This window comes from Hypanus sabinus, chromosome X2, assembly GCF_030144855.1.
Source record: "Hypanus sabinus isolate sHypSab1 chromosome X2, sHypSab1.hap1, whole genome shotgun sequence".
Taxonomy (NCBI): Eukaryota; Metazoa; Chordata; class Chondrichthyes; order Myliobatiformes; family Dasyatidae; genus Hypanus; species Hypanus sabinus.
This window is the reverse complement of record NC_082739.1, coordinates 38,334,095-38,357,518: the sequence shown is the minus strand read 5'-3', so window position 1 is coordinate 38,357,518 and position 23,424 is coordinate 38,334,095. Positions and strand designations below refer to the sequence as shown.

Genomic DNA, 23,424 nt, shown 5'->3' with positions numbered 1-23,424 from the left:
AGCTCATCTGGGAGTGAAGCATCACGGCCATTCATGATGTTAGGTTTTACCTTGTAGAAAGTAATGGCCTGCAAGCCCTGCCAGAGCTAATGTGCATCCAATTCCATCTCTAACTTCAATCAGAATTGTTATTTTGCCCTTAAGATAGCCTTCCAAAGTTTGTTCCTGGACTTTTTCTATAGTTCTAGATCACTAGACTTGAACACCACAGATCTAGCCCTCGGCAAACTACAAATCTGCTGGTTCATGCACGGTTTTTGGTTTGGGTATGTCCAGTATGTTCTTGAAGGCACACGGTCTTGGTGAATTCAGTGACAACTATGGTGTATTCCTTCAGATTCGAAGATGAATCCTTTAAGAGAGCACTAGAACATTAAGAGAGCAGAGGAGACCACAAGGCAACCCAGTTTCTTTACATCACTTGCTGAGTAAATTGACCCGTTTGCAGATGATGGCAAATATCAATACGCAGCAGGTCGGAACACTGCCCTGTAGCTGAGTTTTACCAGGGAAGCTGTAATGGTTTCATGCTATGAGGAGAGATTGGGAAATTGGCTGTGGGGGAATACAGCTGATCAATAGCTAAGGCTGACCTTTTGGTCAATTTTCAACTACAGGCTTAATCTTTTCCCACAAAGACACAGAGCATGGATACAGAACCTTTGTCCCTTTGAATCCGTGCTGATAATCAATGACCCACTTACATGAATCTCACTTTATTGTCACTTTCCCTCTTCCGCTCACCAACATGCTTGGAGTGCTCAGGTAAACCTACCAGTCCTCACATCTTTGATACCTAACCCGCATACTACAAGTTTGCATTCTCTCTTAAATGCCTTTTTATTAATAACGGAATGAAATAATGAAAACTGAAAGTCTGCGGATGCTTAAAATTGGAATTAAATTTATACCAGAAACACTATACTAGACAATACTAGAAACACTCAGCATGTCAGGCAGCATCTAGAGAAAGAGGAACAGAGTTAATACTTTGGATCTGCAGCCCTTAGTCTCCTTCCTCAGATACTGTTTGACCTGCTGAATGTTTCTGCCATTTTCTGTTTTTATAAAATAATGAAGTTCTGGTCTGAAAACAATAGTGTTTTTTAAATCTTTTTTTCATTTTGTATGAACTAATAAATTTCTGAACAATTTTATCAGTATCAGTTGCCACTGCAAGTCAAAAGGCTTAGTTTAGGGGTGAGAAGGGTCTAGTTTAAGTGTTTGGGTTGTCATTCTTACAGCCGTTGAGTTAGCAGTGGAATGTATCTGTAAAACAAGCCTCCCCAATAGTTGTTTCAATTTGCCAGTGTTTCGTCATGCTTGCAGTTCTCCAAGTGGAAAGAATGCTGTTGCAGGAATTGGTTTAATGTTCTCTTTCAATAAAATACTATACATCCTTGCTCTACGGGTAGAACCATTTCCCAGCTGAGATACCAGGTAAATGCATCACTACTAAGTTTTTCAGACTCAAAAGTTCTTGGCATTGTGTGTGTATATGCTGGGTCATCCCAGTTGTGTTGGAGGTGGGAACGTTGCAGTTGTTTTCAGCAACTTCAGGTGACCGAGAAGGTGAACCAGTCACTGATTTCCTGCTGTTGAATCGTAGCTGAAAAGTGAAGGTTAGGTAAAGACAGCATCAAGTTTCATTGGTTAACTCCCCTCTTCTCCTACCCATACTAACAATTAATACCACTGAAGAAAGGCATATTCCCACAGCAGTTACTGGTTACTGTTTGGACCTTAATTCTTTATTGGCCAAGGGAAATTCAGCCTTTTCAGTTCTAATTCAGTTTTTTCCTGCTCTAGCTGAATTCAGGAAGGCAACCTTCTGAAGCACTTGGTTAGGAGATTTGCACCCACTCTGAGGTGTGTTAAATACATCTCGTTACGCCACTGGCATCTTGGGCTGCCATGAAGGTCCTCCATCTCTGTTGGTATTCAAGGCTTCCTTCATAAGTCAAGTCAAGTCAACTTTTATTGTCATTTCGACCATAACTGCTGGTACAGTGCATAGTAAGAATGAGACGATGTTTTTCAGGACTATGGTGTTACATGACACAATACAAAAAACTAGACTGAACTACGTAATAAAATAAAACAACACAGAGAAAGCTACACTAGACTACAGACCTACACTGGACTGCATAAGGTGCACAAAAACAGTGCAGGCATTACAATAAATAATAAACAGGACAGTAGGGCAAGGTGTCAGTCCAGGCTTCGGGTATTGAGGAGTCTGATATCTAATGTCAGTAGATTCCTCTCAGACTGTCAGTCATGCAAGCCCCGGGTGGAAACTCAGGAATACCGTCGCACTTAGAGGTAGAAGGATTCTTCATTGCTGTTTCTGTAACTATTTTGCTTTGGCCAGTCAGGGTTGTTAACCCTAAGCTCAACCCCCAAACCTGGAGGACCGGTGGACCACTCTTAGTCTGGCCTCTACCTTTGACCTGCTTGGCATTGGTGACTCTACCAAGAGCCAAAGCACAGAGCCCTGACTCCAGTCAACATAGCTCTCCGGGTCATTGACACACACACACAAGCCACCAAACCATGACAGGGTTGTGGTCCTCTTGGAGGCCACACTGGAGTACTTAATATTATTTGGAATTGCAGTGGTTTTGATATCTGGTTAAAGCTTTGTTCTGCACGAACAGAACATCTCGAGATGAAATTTTGGTCACATTACAAGGCCCAACTCCTGCTGTCCTTTAATAGGATGGTGGTGCTTCTTGACATAGAATCCGGGGCGGTCCGTTCAAGTATTACTCCAGAGGCTTAAGTGACTCTCCGGTGCAGTGCTATAGAAAAGGAAACACCATTGGTGGTACAATATTTCATTAAGATACTTTGTCAAGTACGTGGCTGTGTATTTCTACTGCACTTTATCAAGTTTTTTTATACACAGACAGAAATACTAAAGCTCTTGACATGAGATAATTACTTGTGAAATCAGAATCAAAATCAAAATCAGGTTTATTATCACAGGCATGTGATGTGAAATTTGTTAACTTAGCAGCAGTTCAATGCAATGCATAATCTAGCAGAGAGAGAGAAAGAAAATAATAAATAAAACAAATAAACAAGTAATACAATTATGTATATTGAATAGATTATTAAGAAATGTGTAATAACAGAAATACTGTATATTAAAACAAATGAGGTAGTGTCTAAAGCTTCAAAGTCCATTTAGGAATCAGATGACGGGGAAGAAGCTGTTCCTGAATCACTGAGTGTGTGCCTTCAAGCCTTTGTATCTCCTACCTGATGGTAACAGTGAGAAAAAGGCATGCCCTGGGTGCTGGAGGTCTTTATTAATGGACATTGCCTTTCTGAGACACCGCTCCCTAAAGATGTCTTGGATACTTTGTAGGCTAGTGCCCAAGATGGAGCTGACTAGATTTACAACCTTCTGCAGCTTCTTTCAGTCCTGTGCAATAGTGCCTCCATACCGGACATTGATGCAGCCTGTCAGAATGCTATCCATGGTACAACTACAGAAGTTTTTGAGCATATTTGTTGACATGCCAAATGGCTTCAAACTCTTAATAAAGTTTAGCCACTGTCTTGCCTTCTTTATGACTACATCAATATGCTGGGACCAGGTTAGATCCTCAGAGATCTTGACGCCCACTTCTGATCCCTCTGAGGATTGGTATGTGTTCCTTCATCTTACCCTTCCTGAAGTCCACAGTCAGCTCTTTCGTCTTACTGACATTGAGAGCCAGGTTGTTGCTCATGGTTGAATTTGTAGTTATTGAGAATATATCAGTGTTTATTTCTAGATGTGGCAGAGAAGCTCTTATTAGTGTCCTGACCAATATTTATCCTTCAATAACTGATGCTAAAATCATATTAATTGCTCTTTATTATGCTGCTGACTGAGGGAACTGAATACGGGCATACTGACTGCAATGTTTCCTGTAGGAAATGGCCACATTGGCTTAAGGCCATTTGCTTTGATTTTATACCTTTGATGTTAACTAATTCCCGGTGTCCTCATCTGACAAAACAGACACAAAACCTGTTAAAGAACAGCACTATGGTCAAACGTAGCACTCTCCCAATGTTGCCGTTGATCATGTAATGGGGCTTCAACCCATCACTTACTGATTAATTGGATTTGTCACTCCTGGAAAATACTGAGTTGATGAAAGATTTTTAAAAAAAGTAAAAGATTAGCTTTATTTATCACAGGTACATTGAAACATGGACACATACAGTGAAATGCATTGTTTGTGTCAACAACCAACATGGAGGCAGTCCTTAACTGTGATTATGTATGCCTCCTGCACCGTCACAGCACGTCCACAACTTACTCACCCATGTACCTTCGGACTGTGGGAGCAAACTGGAGTACCCAGAGGAAACCCACACAGTCATGGGAGAACATGCAAACTTTTTACGGCTAGCAGTGGGACTTGAACCCTGATCGCTGGTGTTGTAAAGCATTACCCCAACCACTGTGTGCTGACAAAATAAAAGAGACCATTTTTCATTTCCGCTGAAGTGCAAAGCATTAAAAGGGCCAATGTTCAAGTTTGAGGTGGCCTGTCTTCCTATGGGTATCGTAGATGTGTGTCACAGAAGTTTACACTCCACTCAATCGAAAACCATCAGGAACGTGTTCATGAGAAACCAACAAAGAATCTCAGAGAGAAAGAACCCAACCATATTCAGAAAGCAGGACTGAATTCTTAATCTGCTCCACACAGATGTGGTATTAATGATAAAAGAATCTCTCAATTTGAGGTCAACTTCATCAAATTTTGAATCAATTAGCTGGTAAGAATTTGTCTGGAAGTTTAGGGAGGTGTCTGCGTATCAGACAGGAAACGGGTTAGATTGTGGTGCCAAATGATTGCATCCAGTTTTGAGACAATGAATAATGAACTGCATATATACATACCTGTCCTCCAGGTTTAAGAATGCCTGACTTGTGTACGTGTTAGGGAGATCAGCATGGTTTGCTGGCTGCTGCAGGGTCCCGCCACCAGCTGGAATTTTGCCACATTGAACCCAATAAGACTACCTTTTAGTTAATACATAGAAAACCATCGATAGGATTTAAAAGCTCATCTGCAGTAAAATCTTTCAAAAGAATATCATTTGTTAATATCAGCTTTATTATTAAAATTGTCAAAATGAACTTGAAATGCTCCTCCAGACTATTTATGGATCAGCCCGTCTCAATAGGCAGCTTTAGCTGTGTGGGAAATCAGTTTGCAGCCCCATTTCAGACCTGTAAACTGTTCAGGCTACGAACAGTTCCCAGGAGCCTTAGCCTGGGGAGGGTCTGTACATGCACACACATAACTGTGCAGCCACAGATTCACATATGCGCATGCATACAGGCACACGCACAGAATAATTGTTATAATTAATAGTTATAATGAATAAACGATGTTCTCCTGCCACTCAGTCAGCCTTTTCCTGTGATCTTTATCTGAAGGGGAGATGTGGCACCTATCAATGAGGTTGTGAGTGACTGGAAGACGTAATCAGTCAGATTGTTACAGTAAGTGCAAATTTGAAAGAAAACAACTGCAGATACTCAAAATCTGAAATGGGAAAAAAAACCTTTTGGATTGTGGCTAAGAATGGGTTAAACAAAGTGTTTTCCTTCCACTCCCCCAAATGAACTGGGGTCTCTCTCCCTCCCATCTGATCAAAAGCACTGCTTGGTGCTGAATCTTACAGGGAAAGGGTTCAGTCTTTGATGTTGAAATATCAAGGTAGAGTTTAGGAATAATCAGTTCAAAACAGCATCTTAATTCAAGGGAATTGATATGAGCTGGGGCTCCTTGTTATTCAGATTGAATGTATACAGGAAAAACTGTTGATGTCCCAAGGGTGTATAAATGCCAGCAGATACTCTGTCAGCCCCCATGATGGTGAAGTGTTGGAGGTCCCACAATGGTAAGTGTCAGAAGTCCCACTATACTGATTTCTTGGCAACCAGGGGGTACCATCTGAATCAAAATGAAACATGAAAAGCAGATACATTTTATAGGGCAGCATTTTTCAAGACAAGCAAATCAGTTCAGTTGAATTAGTGAGTAGAAAAAAAAAGAGTTAAGAGTTAAAAATATGCAGAGAGATGAGTGAAACATTGATCTAACTTGTGAATGCTGCTTGGTTGATGCACCACAATTTTTACATCAAGCAGAATCTACATACTGAGGTGATCTGTGCTGGGGAGAGAAAGAGACGGGCAGAAGGTATCTGAAAAGCTTCTACAGAACACTGAAATAATTCACTTAAATGTTGACATCAATTGAGTCTTGTAGCATGGATATCTATTTATTGAATGATACAGGATGGAGTAGGCCCTTCCAGCCCTTCGAACCACGCTACCCCAGCAACCCCCAACAAACCTGATTTACCCTAACCTAATCATAGGAGAATTTACAATGACCAATTTGCCTACCTGCTATGTCTTTGGACGGTGGGAAGAAACCGGAGGACTCGGAGAAAATTCACGTATTCCACGGGGAGGACTACAGAAACTCCTTACAGAGAGGTGCCGGAGTTGAAATCTGAACTCCAGAATGCCCCGAGCCGTAATAGTGTTGCACTAACCGCTACATTACTGGATCAGAGGATTTGAAACTAATAAGTAAATTGACACACAACTCAGCTGTAATGTGTGACTGAATGGCCAACTCCTGTTCCTATTATCTTAACCTCATGTGAACTGCAGATGCTCAATGTGTGCAGTGGGTTAAGAGGGCTTCGTCACTCTGTCTAAGGTGCTGAAAATGTTCTGAGCAGTCAGCTGGAACATTAAGAGATAGCCCTCAAATCTGAGGCACAGTCATTCGCGTACTTGATCATAACACACTTAAGCTGTTGAGAGAGTTGTTCCTTTTGTAGGTGTAGTTGCAGTTTGGAAGTTAATTACACATTTCAATCACAGTATGTGAGATGCTATCCTTTGCAGGTGAAAGACAGCACAGCAAAGTTAATTGCATAGTGGTGTTTGAGAAGAGGCTGATAATATGAGCAGCAAATCATCCACAGCTGGTCCAGATCCACTTACCCAGTGGAAGATGGGGCACATTTTGTTTTCTGACTTGTCTCGGCGAGTCTTGACTCTCTAGGGATATTGCACCGGCGTTGACTCCGTGTCCCTGGACACAGAGCTTGTGGGGGCAGAGTTATCCTCACCAATGCTGTTGTTTTTTGAGCCACTTGTTAAATAGGGGTTCTTGAGTTCGTATTTCTGAGAATTTGAGCTTCTCGTTACTCCTCTTAAAACGAGGCAGAGCAAATGGTGGAAAAATGTTCAGTTTGAAATATTCTTTTCCTAGGATCTTGTGTACCAGGGAGAAGGCAGAGAGTAATTGCTTGTCTTCAGTGGTCTAAGTAAAAGTGCTGTACCCTGACGGAACATGTCAGGAATGTGAATGTTGTACCCTTGCCAGCTTTCTATCCAATTAGTTTAAATGATGGGGTATGCACAGATTACAGATCGAAAGCACAATCTGCACCGTGACCACTAAGCTGATAATGAGAGTGGGTGTGTAACTGAGTACAGTCTCATTACCAAGAGTCTGAGAATGGGGGTGGGTTGTGCAATGGAGTGAGTGTTATAACCGGGAGACTGCCTATGAGGGTGGAGTGTCTAATTGTAAAAGGATAGTTACCAATGGTGTGTTATAGAGCATAATTGTTAGTATAAAGCTCAAACCACAATATAATGCCATGTTTCAGAATCCTCAGCAATCCTGGATGTAGAACACATGCCTAAAATGACTGTTGTGTAGGTAGGCATGTACCTTCCCTCCCCAGGTGACAAATAGTTGACATATGTACAGCCCATATATGCGGGAGACCAGTGGGGTTGATTTTCTGGCTCATGCAGGGATGCAGACATCTCATGCCGTGTGGGAACTCAGTTTGTGGCAAGATTTGGATGGTTGAGTAAAATGCTCTAGTTTAACTACACATTGCCCCTGGTTGGCCCATACTTATTGCCTGTTACACCACTGGTGTTTAAGGCAGCAATGAAGGTCCTCCATCTCTGGCAGCGTTCAGGGCTTCCTTCATCATGTCAGTAGCCTCCTCTTGATTTTTCGCTACTGTCAGTCATGCTAGTCCCGGGTGGAGACTCAGGAATACTGTCACACTCAGATATAGAAGAGTTCTTCATTGCTGTTTCTGTAACAGTATTGTTTTACCAGTCAGGGCTGTTAGCCCTGAGCTGAACCCCCAAACCTGGAGGACCAGTAGACCACTCTACCAGTCTGGGTTCTATTTTGACCTTTTTGGCATGGATGATCGTACCAAGAGCCAAAGCATAAAGCCCTGACATAAGCCAACGTTGCTCTCCTCGTCATTGAGACACACAAACTTCCAAACCCAACAACAAGGTTGCGGTCCTCTTGGAGGTGGTTCGCCTATGTTTAATTTAAATATATTGCTGGGCAGCTGCTTTCTCCAGAATGGAACTCTGCCATAACCTCGGGAGGAACTGCACTCAGTGGCTGCTGTGTAGACAGGTACTCACTGGTACGATCTGTAGTGCATTTTTTTTTTATGCACTGGCCCATATGGGTAATGTGCTTGTTAATCTGATTCAGTTGAGGTAAACATCTTTATCTGCCATGGCAAAATAACAATCCTGGTTAGTTTGCAGCTTCCAATTTGGTGTCTCAAGATTATTCACAGATATCTTCACGTTATTTTCAGTCTTAATGTATGTTCCGGGCAGCAAGTTGGAGGATGCCTGTTGGGGAGCAAGTCTGCACCCCAGATACTGGATTCATTGGTGAACCTGTGTAGGTTAATGATAAAAAGAATCAAACAAGGAGTTGAGGGCGTGTGCAAGTGAGAATAATTTTCATGGGTACAGAGACCCATGGTGGTGGATTGTTCCCCTGGGGTCCGAAGTTTACTTGTTGGACTGAATGCTGTCATCATAGAATTGATATAATGAGTGCAGGTGGGGAGCTCTTCGGGGTTGTGAAATACAGCCATGATTCCCCCTCAGCATCCCTCTCCCAGTGTGCCTGCTTTCAGTGGAGAAATTACACTTCCAAGAAACACAGAATAATTATTTCCAGTGTGAGGTTATGAGGAATGAGTAAAACTTAATTCTTCAGGCCTGTCAGAGAGTTGGCATTGCCACAAACGTCTCGTTCTGGGGTGTGCTCCTTCAGGATTCTACAACTCAGTTTAAACCACACTCTGACCCAGTTTGCTGATAAAATTACTGCTTGTGGTTTTGGACTCTGCACAACAAATCTGTACAGAGCAGCACTACCAATTCTAGTTGGACGTGTTCCTGGAGCTTTTATCACATGTTCTTCTACCTCCAAACACCCCTCCACTAATAGTTGCCCCTGCTATCCAGACAGACATTGCCTCCCCATAACAACAGACTTTTAATTAGCCGATTAGGTGTGACGTTTGACTGTCAGTCAAATGGCATTGCATGCCATCACCAATATTTCTATAATAAAGAGAAAGAAGAAAATGCCACTATTTTTCAATATTACTATGATTTCTCTCCTGAAGTTGCTTGTCGTAGTATCCCAGAGATTAGTCTTTAATTCTTGGAGGTTCTGGAGGGCTGCAAACCAGTGGGATCCAAAAACTGCCGACATGATAGCAGAGGCCAAATTATAATAAGGGTCTGATGAGCTGTCAAAGTCTTCACTCTTTCAGTAATTGACTTTATTTGCTTCTTGAAAAGGGCACATTATGAGTGAATATGCTGTGTTACGATATGATTAAATTGACAATATTAGCATAAAAATGTATTTATGTGAAAGAACCAGGCTCTGGGAGATAAGGGGAATTATTCTTAAGGACAGAATCTTCATTTCCCATTGATAAACCTGTAAAATCCTCTAGTGCTGGAATTGATAAACGCAGCTGATTGTGAGGTGATTAATCTCTTTGTCATAACAGTGGGATTCACATTAAATGGCATATACATTGAAATTGTTAGCTAGAGTCAAAACTGAGATAAACACATGGCAGTCAGTCCCAGTTATAACAGGGAAAAATAGCAGTAAATGCAGCTAGGACTAAAATGGCAGTGTGGCACAATTAACAGTCTTGAGCTAAGATGCTTGGTAACCTTTTATTGGAGATGTAGAAATCCTGTTTCTATGGCAGGTCACTGTGAGCTGCCTTAGGCATTTTTTCCCCAAATTTTAACACAAACGTTCTATGAAAATGATTTGCTATAAAGGTATTAATTGGGTTGCAGTGATGATCAACAAAATTGTTTTGTAGTTCTGCTGTCTTCTATGCTAAATGCTCTGCTGGTGTCATCTTGAACTAAGGAGACCACCACTGTCCTCCATATGATCAGAAAGCCAAGTGAAGCTCAGAGATATTGATAGAAATTGTCACGTAAATCCTGGCTGGTCTCCTATCTTTCTCCTTCCTTAAACTTGTCCACAGAACATAGAACATCGAACAATGCAACACAGGAACAGGTCCTTCATCCCACAATGTTGTGCCAAGCTAATTACTGTAAATTAATGACACCTAATCCCTTCTGCCTGAATATGGCTTATATCCCTACATTTTCTGCACATTCACTGGCTATCTAAGAGCCTCTTAAATAGCTGCATCTGATTTTCCTTCACCACTACCTCTGGATGCATTCCAGGCACTCAACACTCTCTGTGTGGAAAGCCTGTGCTGCAAATCTCCTTTGATTTTACCCCTCCTCACCTTAAATACATAAGACCATAAGATATAGGAGCAGAAAGTAGGCCATTCGGCCCATCGAGTCTGCTCCACCGTTAAATCATGGGCTGATCCAATTCTTCCAGTCACCCCCACTCCCTTGCCTTTACCACATACCCTTTGATGCCCTGGCTAATCAAGAACCTATCTATCTCTGCCTTAAATACACCTAATGACTTGGCCTCCACAGCCTCTCATGGCAGCAAATTCCACAGATTTACCACCCTCTTACTATTGTAATGAGAGATGCAGAGATGGCAGAGGAACTGAATGCTTATTTTGCATCAGTCTTCACAGTGGAAGACGTCTTCAGTATACCGGACATTCAAGAGTGTCAGGGAAGTGAAGTATGTGCAACTGAGAAGGTGCTCAGGCAGCTTAATGGTCTGAGGGTGGATAAATCTCCTGGACCTGATGGAAAGCACCCTCAGGTTCTGAAGGAAGAAGCTGGAGAGATTGCGGAGGCATTAACAATGATCTTTCAAATGCAAGCCCTCTGATATTAGATATTTTGACCCTGGGAAAAAGATACCAGCTCTATCTATGTGTCTCATAATTTGATAAACTGCTTGACCTCCCCTCAGCCTCCAGCACTCCATTGAAAGCAATCCTACTTTCTCCAATCTTTCTTTATGGCACATTGTGATAATGGCCTCTAATCCAGGCAGCAAAGTACGCCCTAAACTCTACCTCTCTGAGTTCCTTCCATTGTCCCTAAAGATTAAAAAAAAGCTTGATAATGACCAACTAAATGGCAAACATTTTGGTGATTTCTAGCTGCGTATCTTATACTTGACAATAATGTTCTTCAGCAGGGATTTCTTCACTCCATGGACCCGAGAGCCGGGGTCAACCACTGTGATCACTACTCCTTATTGCTATCCACTGATCATTTGCAAATATCATTTGGATATGAAGCAGCATCCAGTCGTAAGAAGCCTGAGGTCTCCCTGTTGATGTTTCTTTGATGTTATTTGTAGCTGAGGTGTGAATAATACCTTCAAAGCTTCATCTCCAGCCTAGCCCTCAGTAGTCTGGACAATGAAGTTGGGTTAACTCGTTGAAGTGGCTGCAGTTCTTGCAGAGGTGGATCTGTCGCATCAACATTTGTTGAAGAATTCCAGCACTATTATACATTGGCAATTGTGCTGGGGGGAGGGGGCTTATCAACAGGATTCTAGTGTCAGCATCAAGAGAATTCATTAGATTGGGCAATTACAATGGAAGTTTTTTAATCATATATTAATTATGTTTAACATATAGAATATAACGTTAAATGTGATGTTCTTTTCAGGTTCTAGGCTACGTCTGGAAGATTTTCCACCCCGAGTCGTTGAGCATCCCTCAGATCTGATCGTTTCCAAGGGGGAGCCAGCCACGTTGAACTGCAAAGCTGAGGGACGGCCCACACCTATCATTGAATGGTACAAGGATGGAGAGCGAGTGGAGACCGACAAGGATGATTCTCGCTCCCATCGCATGCTGCTCCCCAGCGGGTCGCTCTTCTTCCTGCGTATCGTACACGGCCGGAGGAGCAAGCCGGACGAAGGCGTCTACGTGTGCCTCGCGAGGAATTATCTCGGGGAGGCGGTCAGTAGAAATGCATCCCTGGAAGTAGCGAGTAAGTGACTGGATGAAATGTACCCTCCCCATTCATCGCACCACCCAAGCAGCAATGAGCTGCCGTTCGTGAATTTGAGCAGCACTGTCTTTCATCATGAGATAGATGAGCAGAGTTGGAATAGTGAGTGAAACGGTGAAGGTCACAAGATATTCACAATAAGGAGTGGTTTGTTCAAGAAAATCCAGGGAAACTGTTCCCACAGTGGCAAAGGGATGCCACAGGTATAAGAGAATTGCCCAAGTAATCAGATGGCAGATGAGGAGAATTCTCATTTCTGTTTGATTTGATTCAGTGAATCCTAAATCAGGACAAATCAATTCTATGATCTTTTCTGATTTAGGACAGTGGTCCTCAACCACCGGGCCGCAAAGCATGTGCTACTGGGCCGCGAGGAAACGATATGATTTGGCGATATGAAACGATATGAGTCAGCTGCTCCTTTCCTCATTCCCTGTCATGCCTCACTGTTGAACTTGAACCCACACGAGGTCATCAGTTGCCTAAGCGCAGTGATACCCTCGCGCCAGGTATCACTGTTTGGCCTCGGGTAACCGGTGGCCTCGTGCGGCTGGTGAGAAGTGCTGTTGATACTGGCCTGGAGCGGACAGATGGGCGCCGCCTCTGAACCTGTTTAGCACACCGAATGTTCGCGGGGAACCCGGTGCTGAAATATCCGCAGACGACCTAATTCGGGCTCAGGGTTTCGTAAATAGCAGAGCAGCTACCTCGCTGCAATCTACTGAAAGTCATCCCTCGAGCCAAACTTTTGTCGGCTGATAGATCCTACAAGGGGGGGGGGGGGGGGCGGGTACACGCCCTGTTGCTCTCACCGGACGGCAACCTCGGTACGGGAACCTCCAGCCCTTACCTTGTCCTCTCACTGGTGTGTTGCAATGATTTCATATATTCTTAAGAGGAAAATATGCACGGTGTGTTTAATATCCAAACGTTACTTAAAATGTTATGATGCTATTGACTTATAAGTGAGTTATAATTGACTTACCACTATATTCATGCGAGGAAAATATACGCTGTGTGTTTAATATTAAATTTGTTAGATAAAAACCCTTTTAGAAACAAAATTGACTGTATTAGCCACTTATCAGTGACTTCTAGTTGATTTATCACCTATATTCCGGTTGTGATTAACACCCCCCCCCCCCACCCCAACCCCAGTCGGCCGGTCCGCAAGAATATTGTCAATATTAAACTGGTCCGCAGTGCAAAAAAGGTTGGTGACCCCTGATTTAGGATTCACTGCCTGAAAGTCTTAACAGATTAAAGAGGAACTGTCAAAATAGAGCAGCTCAGACTTTTGCAGGACAGTTGGGAATTGTAGGGAAATGGGACAACCTGAACTGATCTACAAAGACTAGCAGATATTTTATTGGGCTGAATGGCCTTTTACCATGCTGAAAGATCCCGTGTTTCTGCAAATTGGATGATTTTGTTAATATCTCAGAGACTGCTATAGTGTATGGGATGTGCACTTCACTCTCTTCCATTTACACAAGGAATACCTCTCTTGGAAAATAAAGTATTGCTCAATTTCCAATCCATTGCAGCTGGCAGCTGAGAGCGATACAATTTGGAGCTATCCTCTTGTCCTGAGCACCCTCAAAATCCTCTTCACACCGAGTGTTTATCAAATGTTAAGTCATTGACCAGGCATCAATACCGCACGGTTGAGCATTGCTGCTTCCAGCTAGCAGAAGGCAAAGTGCATTAACACCCGAGCTGCGATGTCAGCATTTGTGAGGAGGTTCAGATGCGCAGCCTGCGACTGACAGGCCCAATGCCACGAGGACAACCTCAAGCTGCAATCTCCCATTGTGCTGACAGCTCGTGTCAAAATATTAACCCCTTGAGGACTGCAGTTGTTTTACTTCACAATGACAAGAGTTAGTCACATTTATACTTGGCAAATAAGCTGCCTGCAGTTGAATTCTCCTTGGTGCTGTGATGTTTGGTGATGGAATCTTTGAGTCTTTGACAATGCATTGCCTCCCACTTCTGCTCCCAACTGAGTTGCTTTCTTGGGTTGGGGGTCCTTCATTAACCAGCCTGTTGAGATGGATTCTGTCACTGTACTCAAACACTGTGGTGGCGATGCAGTATACTCAGAAGCCTAAAACTGGCGGAAGAGATCCCAGGAGCCAAGTAAATGTGAACCAGTTTGGAGTAAGGAGATGGTTTTCCTGGGGACTATTCTTTCATTGCTGAACTTGAGGGATACTAATAAAAACACAAAATGCTGGCAGAACTCAGCAGGCCAGACAGCATCTATGGGAGGAGGTAATGGCGACTTTTCGGGCCGAGGGTTACCTCCTCCCATAGATGCTGTCTGGCCTGCTGAGTTCTGCCAGCATTTTGTGTTTTTATTTATTTCCAGCATCTGCAGATTCACTTGCGTTGCCTTTGAGGGATACTAACACTGCTACCCCAATACTTCCATGCCATCATGTGCACAAGGTGTTGATAATCAATATGTGCCAAAGAGAAGTGGATTGGAAGCCTAGTTCCAGCGTACCCGTTGATGTATTCGACAAGCAGGTGGCTTATGTTAGCGGTTGCACCAGGCGCAGAGCAGGGAAACCAGTCAGAATGTACATTTGATGATAGACTTTCTCCCCTTTCCCACTTATTTCCAAAGCAGCCATCCTTATTTTGGGCATGAAATCAATTTCATACATAGCTATAATTCCCATTTCTTATTTCATGGGAACCTTAGTTTACAATCATTGAATCTTACAGCAAAGCGAATGGTTATTTGTTCTGCACTGAATCCATGTAAGGTAGTGTCACTTCAATGCTTTTTGTCCAGGATTGTGTTGGCAGATTGAATGTAATGCAGGAAAAATGATAGGCCATCCACTTCGGTGCATAAAACAGAAAAACTGCTTTTTATTTAAAAAAATGGTGAGATATTGGAATAGTTGACCTTTGAAGACAAACAGGTATCTCTGTATAGCAAATGGAAAATGGAAAATTGTTATGAAAGGATTTGAGTAGAGAAGTAGGTTAGTCTTACTGGAATTACATAAGGCCTTGGTAAGACTGCACCAGGAGTATTACACACAGTTTTATCCTCCTTACCTTTCAAGAATATATTTGGGCTTAGAGGCATCATTGTGCTTCCTACGAAGTGGGCTTGAAATGAAGCAAGATTTGAGCATGAGGCCTGCATTCTCTCCGGTTTCAAAGAATGAGAGGAGATCAATCTACCCTGTTTATAAGAGGCATAGATAGTGTGAATAGCAAAGTTTTTCCCAGGGTAGAAATGCCAAATATTGCAGGACATTTCTTTAAGGTGTAAGTGTGGTGGTGGTGGTAGTGGTATCTGGTACAAAAGTTGTGTTTAAGAGCTATTCATACACAGGAACATGAAGTGAATGGAAGGATACAGATTATGTGCAGGTATCATAGGCAGAAGGGCCTGTTCCTATGCCGTACTATCCCTATGTTCTATCTTCTATCCCATTAGATCCTATATCATTCAACAGGCTGGATGCAGGGAGGATATTTCCACTTGTTGAAGGATGCAGAACCAGGGGTCACTGTGTCAGAATAAGGAGTCTGCCATTTAAAATTAAGATGAGAAGAAATATCTTCATTGAGTTGTAAACTTACTGTCATTTTGCAGCGAAAAGACAACTTTTTTGCTGTACCTTGTTACATCTGACAGTAATAGACCAATTTCAATTCCAACTTTTGGAACTCTCTATCCCAGAGGGGTGTGGCATCTCAATCATTCATTTTCTTTAAAACAAGGAATGTCAAATTCTTGGATACCAAGGAAAGGTTATGGGGATAATGCAGAAAAAATAAAGCTGAGGCAGAAGATCAGCAATGACCTTGGTGAATGGAGGGGCAGGGACAAAAAGCCAAATGGACTAGTCCTGATGATTCTTGAGCTCTTGTAGAAAGTGAAATATTTGTCAGAATTAAAATAATCTACATCCTATACATGCATTGGCTTTTATATAATAAGACCAGAAGATCATAAGACATAGGAGCAGACTTAAGCCATTTGGCCCATCGAGTCTACTCTGCCAGTCCAAAATGGCTATTTTTTTATATCCCTGTCAACTCCCAATTTCCTGCCTTCTTCCCATAACCTTTGGAGCTCTTACTAATAAAAACAACGTTCAACTTCCACTTTAAAATATACCCAATGATTAGTTCTCCCCAGCCATTCATGGCAATGAATTCCACAGACTCACCACACTCTGGCTAAATATATTTGTCCTCATCTTTGTTCTAAATGGACTTCCTTGTTATTCTGAGACTGTGCCTTCTGGTCCTTGACACCCCACTATAGGAAACATCCTCCATGTCCACTTTTTCTAGGCTTTTCAACATTTGATAGGTTTCAATGAGATCCCCCTTCATTCTAATAAACTCCAGCGAATACAGGCCCAGACCCATCAAATGCTCCTCATACGTTAACTCTTTGGATCCTGGAATCATTCTTGTGAACCTCCTCTAGACCCTCTCCAGTGCCAGAAAATCCTTTTTAGATAAGGAGCCCAAAAAGCACTTGAAGGATCGGAGAAGTATTTGTAAAATGCATTGGAGACTGGAGGCTGGAAACAGGAAGATATGTCTGTTGAGAAAGGCTGGGCTTAGGTCTCCAGAAAGGAGCAGGTTGATATCTGAGCTCACAGCAGTTGTTCAAATTATGAAGGAGTTTTTAAAAGAAAATATTCCCACATGGGGAAAGGGGTTGGATGGGGTGTCCAACAGCAGGAATTTTATATATACAGTGTCTATAAAAGCTATTCACCCCCCCCCCCCCTTAGAAGTTTTCATGTTTTATTGTTTTACGACATTGAATCACAATGGATTTAATTTGGCTTTTTTGACACTGATCAGCAGGAAAAGACTCTTTCATGTCAAAGTGAAAACAGATCTCTACAAAGTGATCCAAATTTATTACAAACATAAAACACAAAATAATTGATTGCATAAGTATTCACCCCCTTCAAGTCAATATTTAGTAGCTGCAACTTTAGCAGTAATTACAGCCTTGAGTTTGTGTGGATAGGTCTCTATCAGCTTTGCACATCTAGACACTGCTATTTTTCCCAATTCTTCTTTACAAAACTGCTCAGACTCTGTCAGATTGCATGGGGATCATGAGTGAACAGCCATTTTCAAGTCCATCCACAAATTCTCAATTGGATTGAGGTCTGGATTCTTACTTGGCCACTCCAGGACTTTAATTTTGTTGTTTTTAAGCCATTCCTGTGTAGCTTTGGGTTTATGCTTGTGGTCATTGTCCAGTGATGACTTGGTGTATCATATTAGAGGGGGTGAATACTTAGTCAATCAATTATTTTGTGTTTTTATTCATATAGTCACTAATATGTCCTTTGGGGAATTCCAAAGAAGCCTCTTCACCCAAAATGAGCTTAGTGCAGAGCATTAGCTCAAGGAGTAGTTAGTTGAGTTGACCCATTTAACATGTCAAAGAAAAAGAAATTAACTGCTAAGATGCAAGGGTTAGGTGCAGGGTGAGGGGTGAAGTTGGTGTGGAATATAAATGTTAGTATAGACCAGTTGGGCCAAATATCCTGTTTCTGTATTGTATACTCTGTATAATTTCATGGGTACAGAGAAGAATGGATGTGAGGGAGTGATTACTTCTGTACGGAGCTGTTTGCAGCAGCAGATAAGCAGGTTGCAATGTAATGTTTGAAACTGCTGATTGTACATATTTAGCCCATGCTACAAATATAGAACTCTCTCCTGTGTCTGTATCTGTTATTCACAAAGTTCTGATAAGACAACATGTGCTACTTTTATTTTTTTTCATTGATAAATATTTTTAATTTTGATTTGGGAAGAACTTTTTTTCCCTGAAATTGTGGCTCTGTGATATTGATGAAAATCTTGTTTATCCCTGGGTGTTAAATTCACTTGTGGTCTTGCACAACGCTTCATCGTACAGGTAACCTGGGTTCAATTTCTGCTGCTGTCTGTAAGGAGTTTGTTCCTTCTCCCCTTGACCGCGTGGGTTTCATCCCATAGTCCAAAGATGTACTGGTTGGTAGGTTAATTGGGCATTATAAATTGTCCCATGATTAGGCTTGAATTAAATCGGGTGGGGGGGGCGGAATAGCTGGGTCACGTAGCTCGAATGGCCGGAAAGGCCTATACCGCACTGTATTGCAATCAATCAATAAACAAACAAACAAATAAACTATCTGTTGATATCAAAAGTTTTAATTGATCCAAAGAGATTTCAGTGCATTCCAAAATTGTTTAATTTAAAAATGCTTTGGAAATCTAGTCATTGTTTGTAACGCAAAAAACACGGCATGTGATTCATACACAATAAGATCGCATAGGCATAATCCAGGATCACCTGTTGTTAGCAATCTTGGTTGAAGGATATATATCAGCTGAAGCACCTTCTTCTCTATATCACTGATATAGGGACATAGAAATGATATAGGGACATAGAAATACAACAAGGCCATTTAACCCTGGTATCTTGAAGATCCTTCTGAGGGCCTCAAAGTCCCAAGGAAATTGTGCTCTCCTGAAGCATTGTGCTGGTGTGTTGCTCTGTAAATGCTCTGGGAGCTTGCAGTTTCTGCACTGGCCTCATTTGCCATGGCTTGCCAAAGTAATTGAAATGCCAGTATCCCTCTTCCACAAGCAAACACACGGATGAATAAAATGATCCATATAGTAGAAAATAACTTCCAATAAGTGTACTCATTTACTTGTTAATATTAACTGGCCAGAAGAATTACAGGATGTCGGAGTTGTTTCCAAGCTGTTCAGTGTGCAGAATTACATGTTTTCACAACAGGTCTAGTGGAGTGTAATGCCAGCACTGCTGCGACTAATTTGCATGTGTGGCAGATACAAGGATGAAAATGGTAGTCTTAATAATGAAGCATTACTTCCTTTTCCGCAGTGTTTAGGGGAGCTCCAGTTAATTAATTCTGCAAACAAAACAGTGGTGGGCATGTAGATGCCTGGATCATGGGACTGAAAGTTCCTGGCACCAGTGTAGGCAGAAGTTGGATTGATGGGACTATAGTGTGAGTAAATTCCACTGTCCAGAGCTCATTACTGGAGGTGTGGGGTAGATTGCTTTTGTGAATCAGGGAGCATTTATACAGAAAGATCTCTTGGGGTATTAAATGGCTAAACTCCATGAAACAACTGGTGTCATGCTGACAGTGAAATGTGCAGGATTGACGGACAAAACTTCACCCTTCCAATCATACTTACTGCTGCAAATCCCTTCATCTGGGTAGCACAATCCTACGTTATTCCTTTTACCTGGGTTGTCTTATGATTGTTCACCCGCACAATATTGTTCCTTCAATTTATTCCCTCGGGTAGTGGTGTCTCTTGAGGTTGCTTCTGCATGATTCGCTTCATCAGGAAACAATTGTCCCACAGTTCCTTTTACTGGGCAGCATTTTCTCTTGGCCCATTTTGCGGGAATTCTCATTTAACAGTTTCATTTAACTCTCTTTTCTTTGATTATGCAGTCCCTGGATTCATTTTGCCTTTAGTAACTCAATTCCACATGTTTCTATTAAGCTAGACAGTGCAGCCCAACCATGCATTTTCCTTGTCTAGTACTATCTCAGGGGGTTCCCTTAACTGGATGCAGTTATATGATTAACTTCATCAGGGCAGTATGTCCTGTGATTCCCATTCTATGTCTTATATTCCTTCTTTAGATGATCCTTTCAGAAGAAGGTGCACTCATCGCTGAATACCTTCAGCTGGCTGTTTCCTGCCTGGTGCTTGGTATCTCCTTCAGGCTGGCAGTGTTAATGTCAGAGTGAGCAAGTCCCCAGGCCTGATATTCAGTCACCAGTAGGAATGCTCATGAGCTACCGGTATTCCAGATCTTCGTGGGATTGGAAAGGAAACACCACGTCTTCACCAAATTTCCCTATAACACGTTCTCCCTACATTCCCATTAATTCTACCATCCACCTACTCAAGGAGAGCTGACAGTGGCCAACGCTCATGTGTTGGAGACGTGGGCAGAAGCCGCAGTACCCAGTGGAAGCATGTGCACAGGGAGAACATAAGAAAAAGGAAGAGGAGTAGGCTATCTGGTTCGTCGAGCCTGCTCCACCATTCATTAAGATCATGGTAATCTGGCCACAGACTCATCTCCACCTACCTGCCTTTTCCCTATAACCCTTAATTCTCCTTCTATGTAAAAATCTATCCAACATTTACTAGGTAGCCGCCACTGCTTCTTTGGGCAGAGAACTCCACAGATTGACCACTCTTTGGGAAAATCAGTTCCTCCTCATCTTCATCCTAAATCTACTCCCCTGAATCTTGAGGCTATACCCCCTAGTTCTGGTCTCAACTACCAGTGGAAACAGCTTTCCTACCTCTACCTTTTCTATCCCTTCATATTTTTCTGTTTTTATAAGATCTCCCCTCATTCTTCTGAATTCCAGTGAGTACAGTCCCAGGCGACTCAATCTTTGCTCATAGTCCAACCCCCTCATCTCTGGAATTAACCTGGTGAACCTCCTCTGCACTGAAAATATGAAGTGCAGACAGCTAACGTTTGAACCTGGGCCACAGAAATGTGAAATAATACTTCTATTGGCAGTGTCACTGCGTCACCCAAGACAGAACTTAGTCATGTTACTTTTTTGGGCAAGGCTATCCTACAATTTGCTCTACCTGGACAGTCACGTTGAAGGAAATTCCATTAGGATGAATGGAAAGCCCCATGATTCAACTTACTCAATCAGTACAGTCCCATGACTCACTTTATCACTATGATGCTCTATTAATGGATTTCCCACAGCTTGGAGAGTACTATCCCATTTTTCCCTTTACCTGGATGCTACTGTTCCACATGGGATAACACCCAAGCACAATGTACTTTATCTGCATAGCACTGTCCCTAGTGACTCTTGTTATTTTAATTGATTTGAATTGAATTTCAGTTTATTGTCATTTAGAAACCACAAATGCAATGCAGTTAAAAAATGAAACAATGTTCCTGCAGAATGATATCACAAAAGCACATGACAAAACAGACTACACCAGAAAATCCACATAACGTTTGGCAATCCCCAATCCAGAGTCCGGAGAGGCTGCTGCGTATTAATATCACGCTACCGCCTTAGCGCGTTCCCCGGAAAGTAGCTCCAAATCCACCAGACAAAACAAGACTACCCAGACACACCAAGTCAGGAGACCAACTCTACCACCCAACAAACCAAAAACAAAAGCTACAAGACCTACACAAAATTACATAGTTACATATATAGTTAACATATAGTTACAACAGTGCAGACAATACCATAATTGATTAAAAAAAACAGACCATGGGCACAGTAAAAAATAGTCCAAAGATGTTAAAAGACTATAAGTTTGAAAGAAACCAGCACACAGTTTCCACAAGTCCTCAGGGTCCCGATAGACTCATCATCCCACGCAGGCAACAGAAGGGAATACCCCCGCTATGGACTTCCAAGGCGCCGCCAAACTCAGCCTCGCAGACGCAGCAGACAGTGAAAGTGCCCCGATTTTGATAGTAACATCTCACAATCAGTTTATCTACAGAGTACTTCCTCATATGATGTCATTTAGCTGCAGAGTATTGCCCTGTGATTTATTGTATCTGCGTAGTACTGCCCCAGAATGAATTATGTATCCCATGACTTACCTTCTCTGGATGGCCCCATCCAATCTGTTTCTTATTACTTGGAAAATATTGTACCATATTCCCTTTTCCTGAATAATACTAGCCTATGACTCACTTTCTTTAGAATGTATTATTCCACGTGGTTCCGATACCAAAATTGCATTGTACCATATTTCCCTTATTTGGATAACACTTTCCCATACTTACCAGCCACCTTTCAATGCGAGCCTGAATGCCATTTTGGACTTGCTGCATGAACCATTTCATTTACAATGGACCTTCAAATAGAATTGAGCATTGTGCATTTATCACAGAAAAGCAAATCTTCAGTACTACACCTGGGATGTTGCCTAATCCAGTAGTGATTCTGTATCATATGTATTCTCAGCTATTACTTGATAGTACTTTGAGTGAATTGAATTGACCAGGCTAGCTTCTGTGATGGTATCTTAGACGGAAACAGCGAAAGAACATCCATTTAGTGCTTGGTTGTGAATGCTTTGGACTCAATTTCCACACTTGGGTACTGGGTCTTGCATCATTGAGGATAGTGATGTTCTTGGAGTTTCTTCCTACAGTTAGGATTCATTGTTCACTACCTAAATATGGGCAGGACTGCAGGGATTTGATCTGCTCCATTGTTTATAGAGAAGCTCAGAACTGTCATTGTGTGCTGATCTTGTAGTTGAATGCACAAGTAGACTGTGTTGGAGCTTCACTAAATTAATATACCTCATGTAGAATATTGTGGGTCATTTCTTGAGGTATGGATTCAATGGTATGCCAGCTCGTGAGATAATAAAGCATGGTAGAATTCAAATGTATTCCTGGTAGCATTTGATGTTGTGTCTCATACTTAACCAGTTTTGAACTGTCATATCTTATATTTTGACCCCATGATACACATTTTTAACTGAATCATATTTAACTCTATCTGTTTTTCTAATATATTTGAGAAATCAGGGTCCCCTGTTGGAACTCACGGAACACAGTACAATTTATTCCAGTGATGAAGACCTGTATATGTGACAAGTTGGTACGATTCTGTGTAACACTTATCTTTCCTGCAGGGAGTTGAGAAGCAACAATTATCTTTTGACTTTGTCTCTGACAGCTCTCAATGGTAGTTTCATGTGAAAAGGAGAGGGAAAAAAATGCTCACTGATACAAAACAAGAGGTAGACCTCACGCAGGGGAGTATGAACAATACACAGGAGAGTGACCGGTCAAGGAAGGTAGATATAGATAGAGTCACAAGTAACGGGGTAGTCATGGGGAGGGTTACAGTTCAAGTTAGGAATAAGGGAGGCTTCACTTGGTTGAATAGGTTGCAGTAGTTTTCTCCCCCTCAGTTGAGATGCCCAATGGAAATACTTCAGGGGTCATGGTGGGAAGTCAAATGGTCACAGTTCATAAGTTGTTTAAA

The 23,424-nt window shown here is 42.0% G+C and overlaps 1 protein-coding gene across 2 annotated transcripts in view; it reads left to right on the top strand.

Annotated features, from left to right (window-relative positions):
• The window catches only part of robo3 (roundabout, axon guidance receptor, homolog 3 (Drosophila)), a 315,506-nt gene that overhangs the window by 37,371 nt on the left and 254,711 nt on the right, over positions 1-23,424 (top strand). For both annotated transcript variants that reach the window (XM_059957275.1, XM_059957274.1), the window contains exon 2: positions 12,008-12,334. In XM_059957275.1, the coding sequence (XP_059813258.1) occupies positions 12,008-12,334 (327 nt within the window). The remainder of the gene's footprint in view (positions 1-12,007; positions 12,335-23,424) is intronic.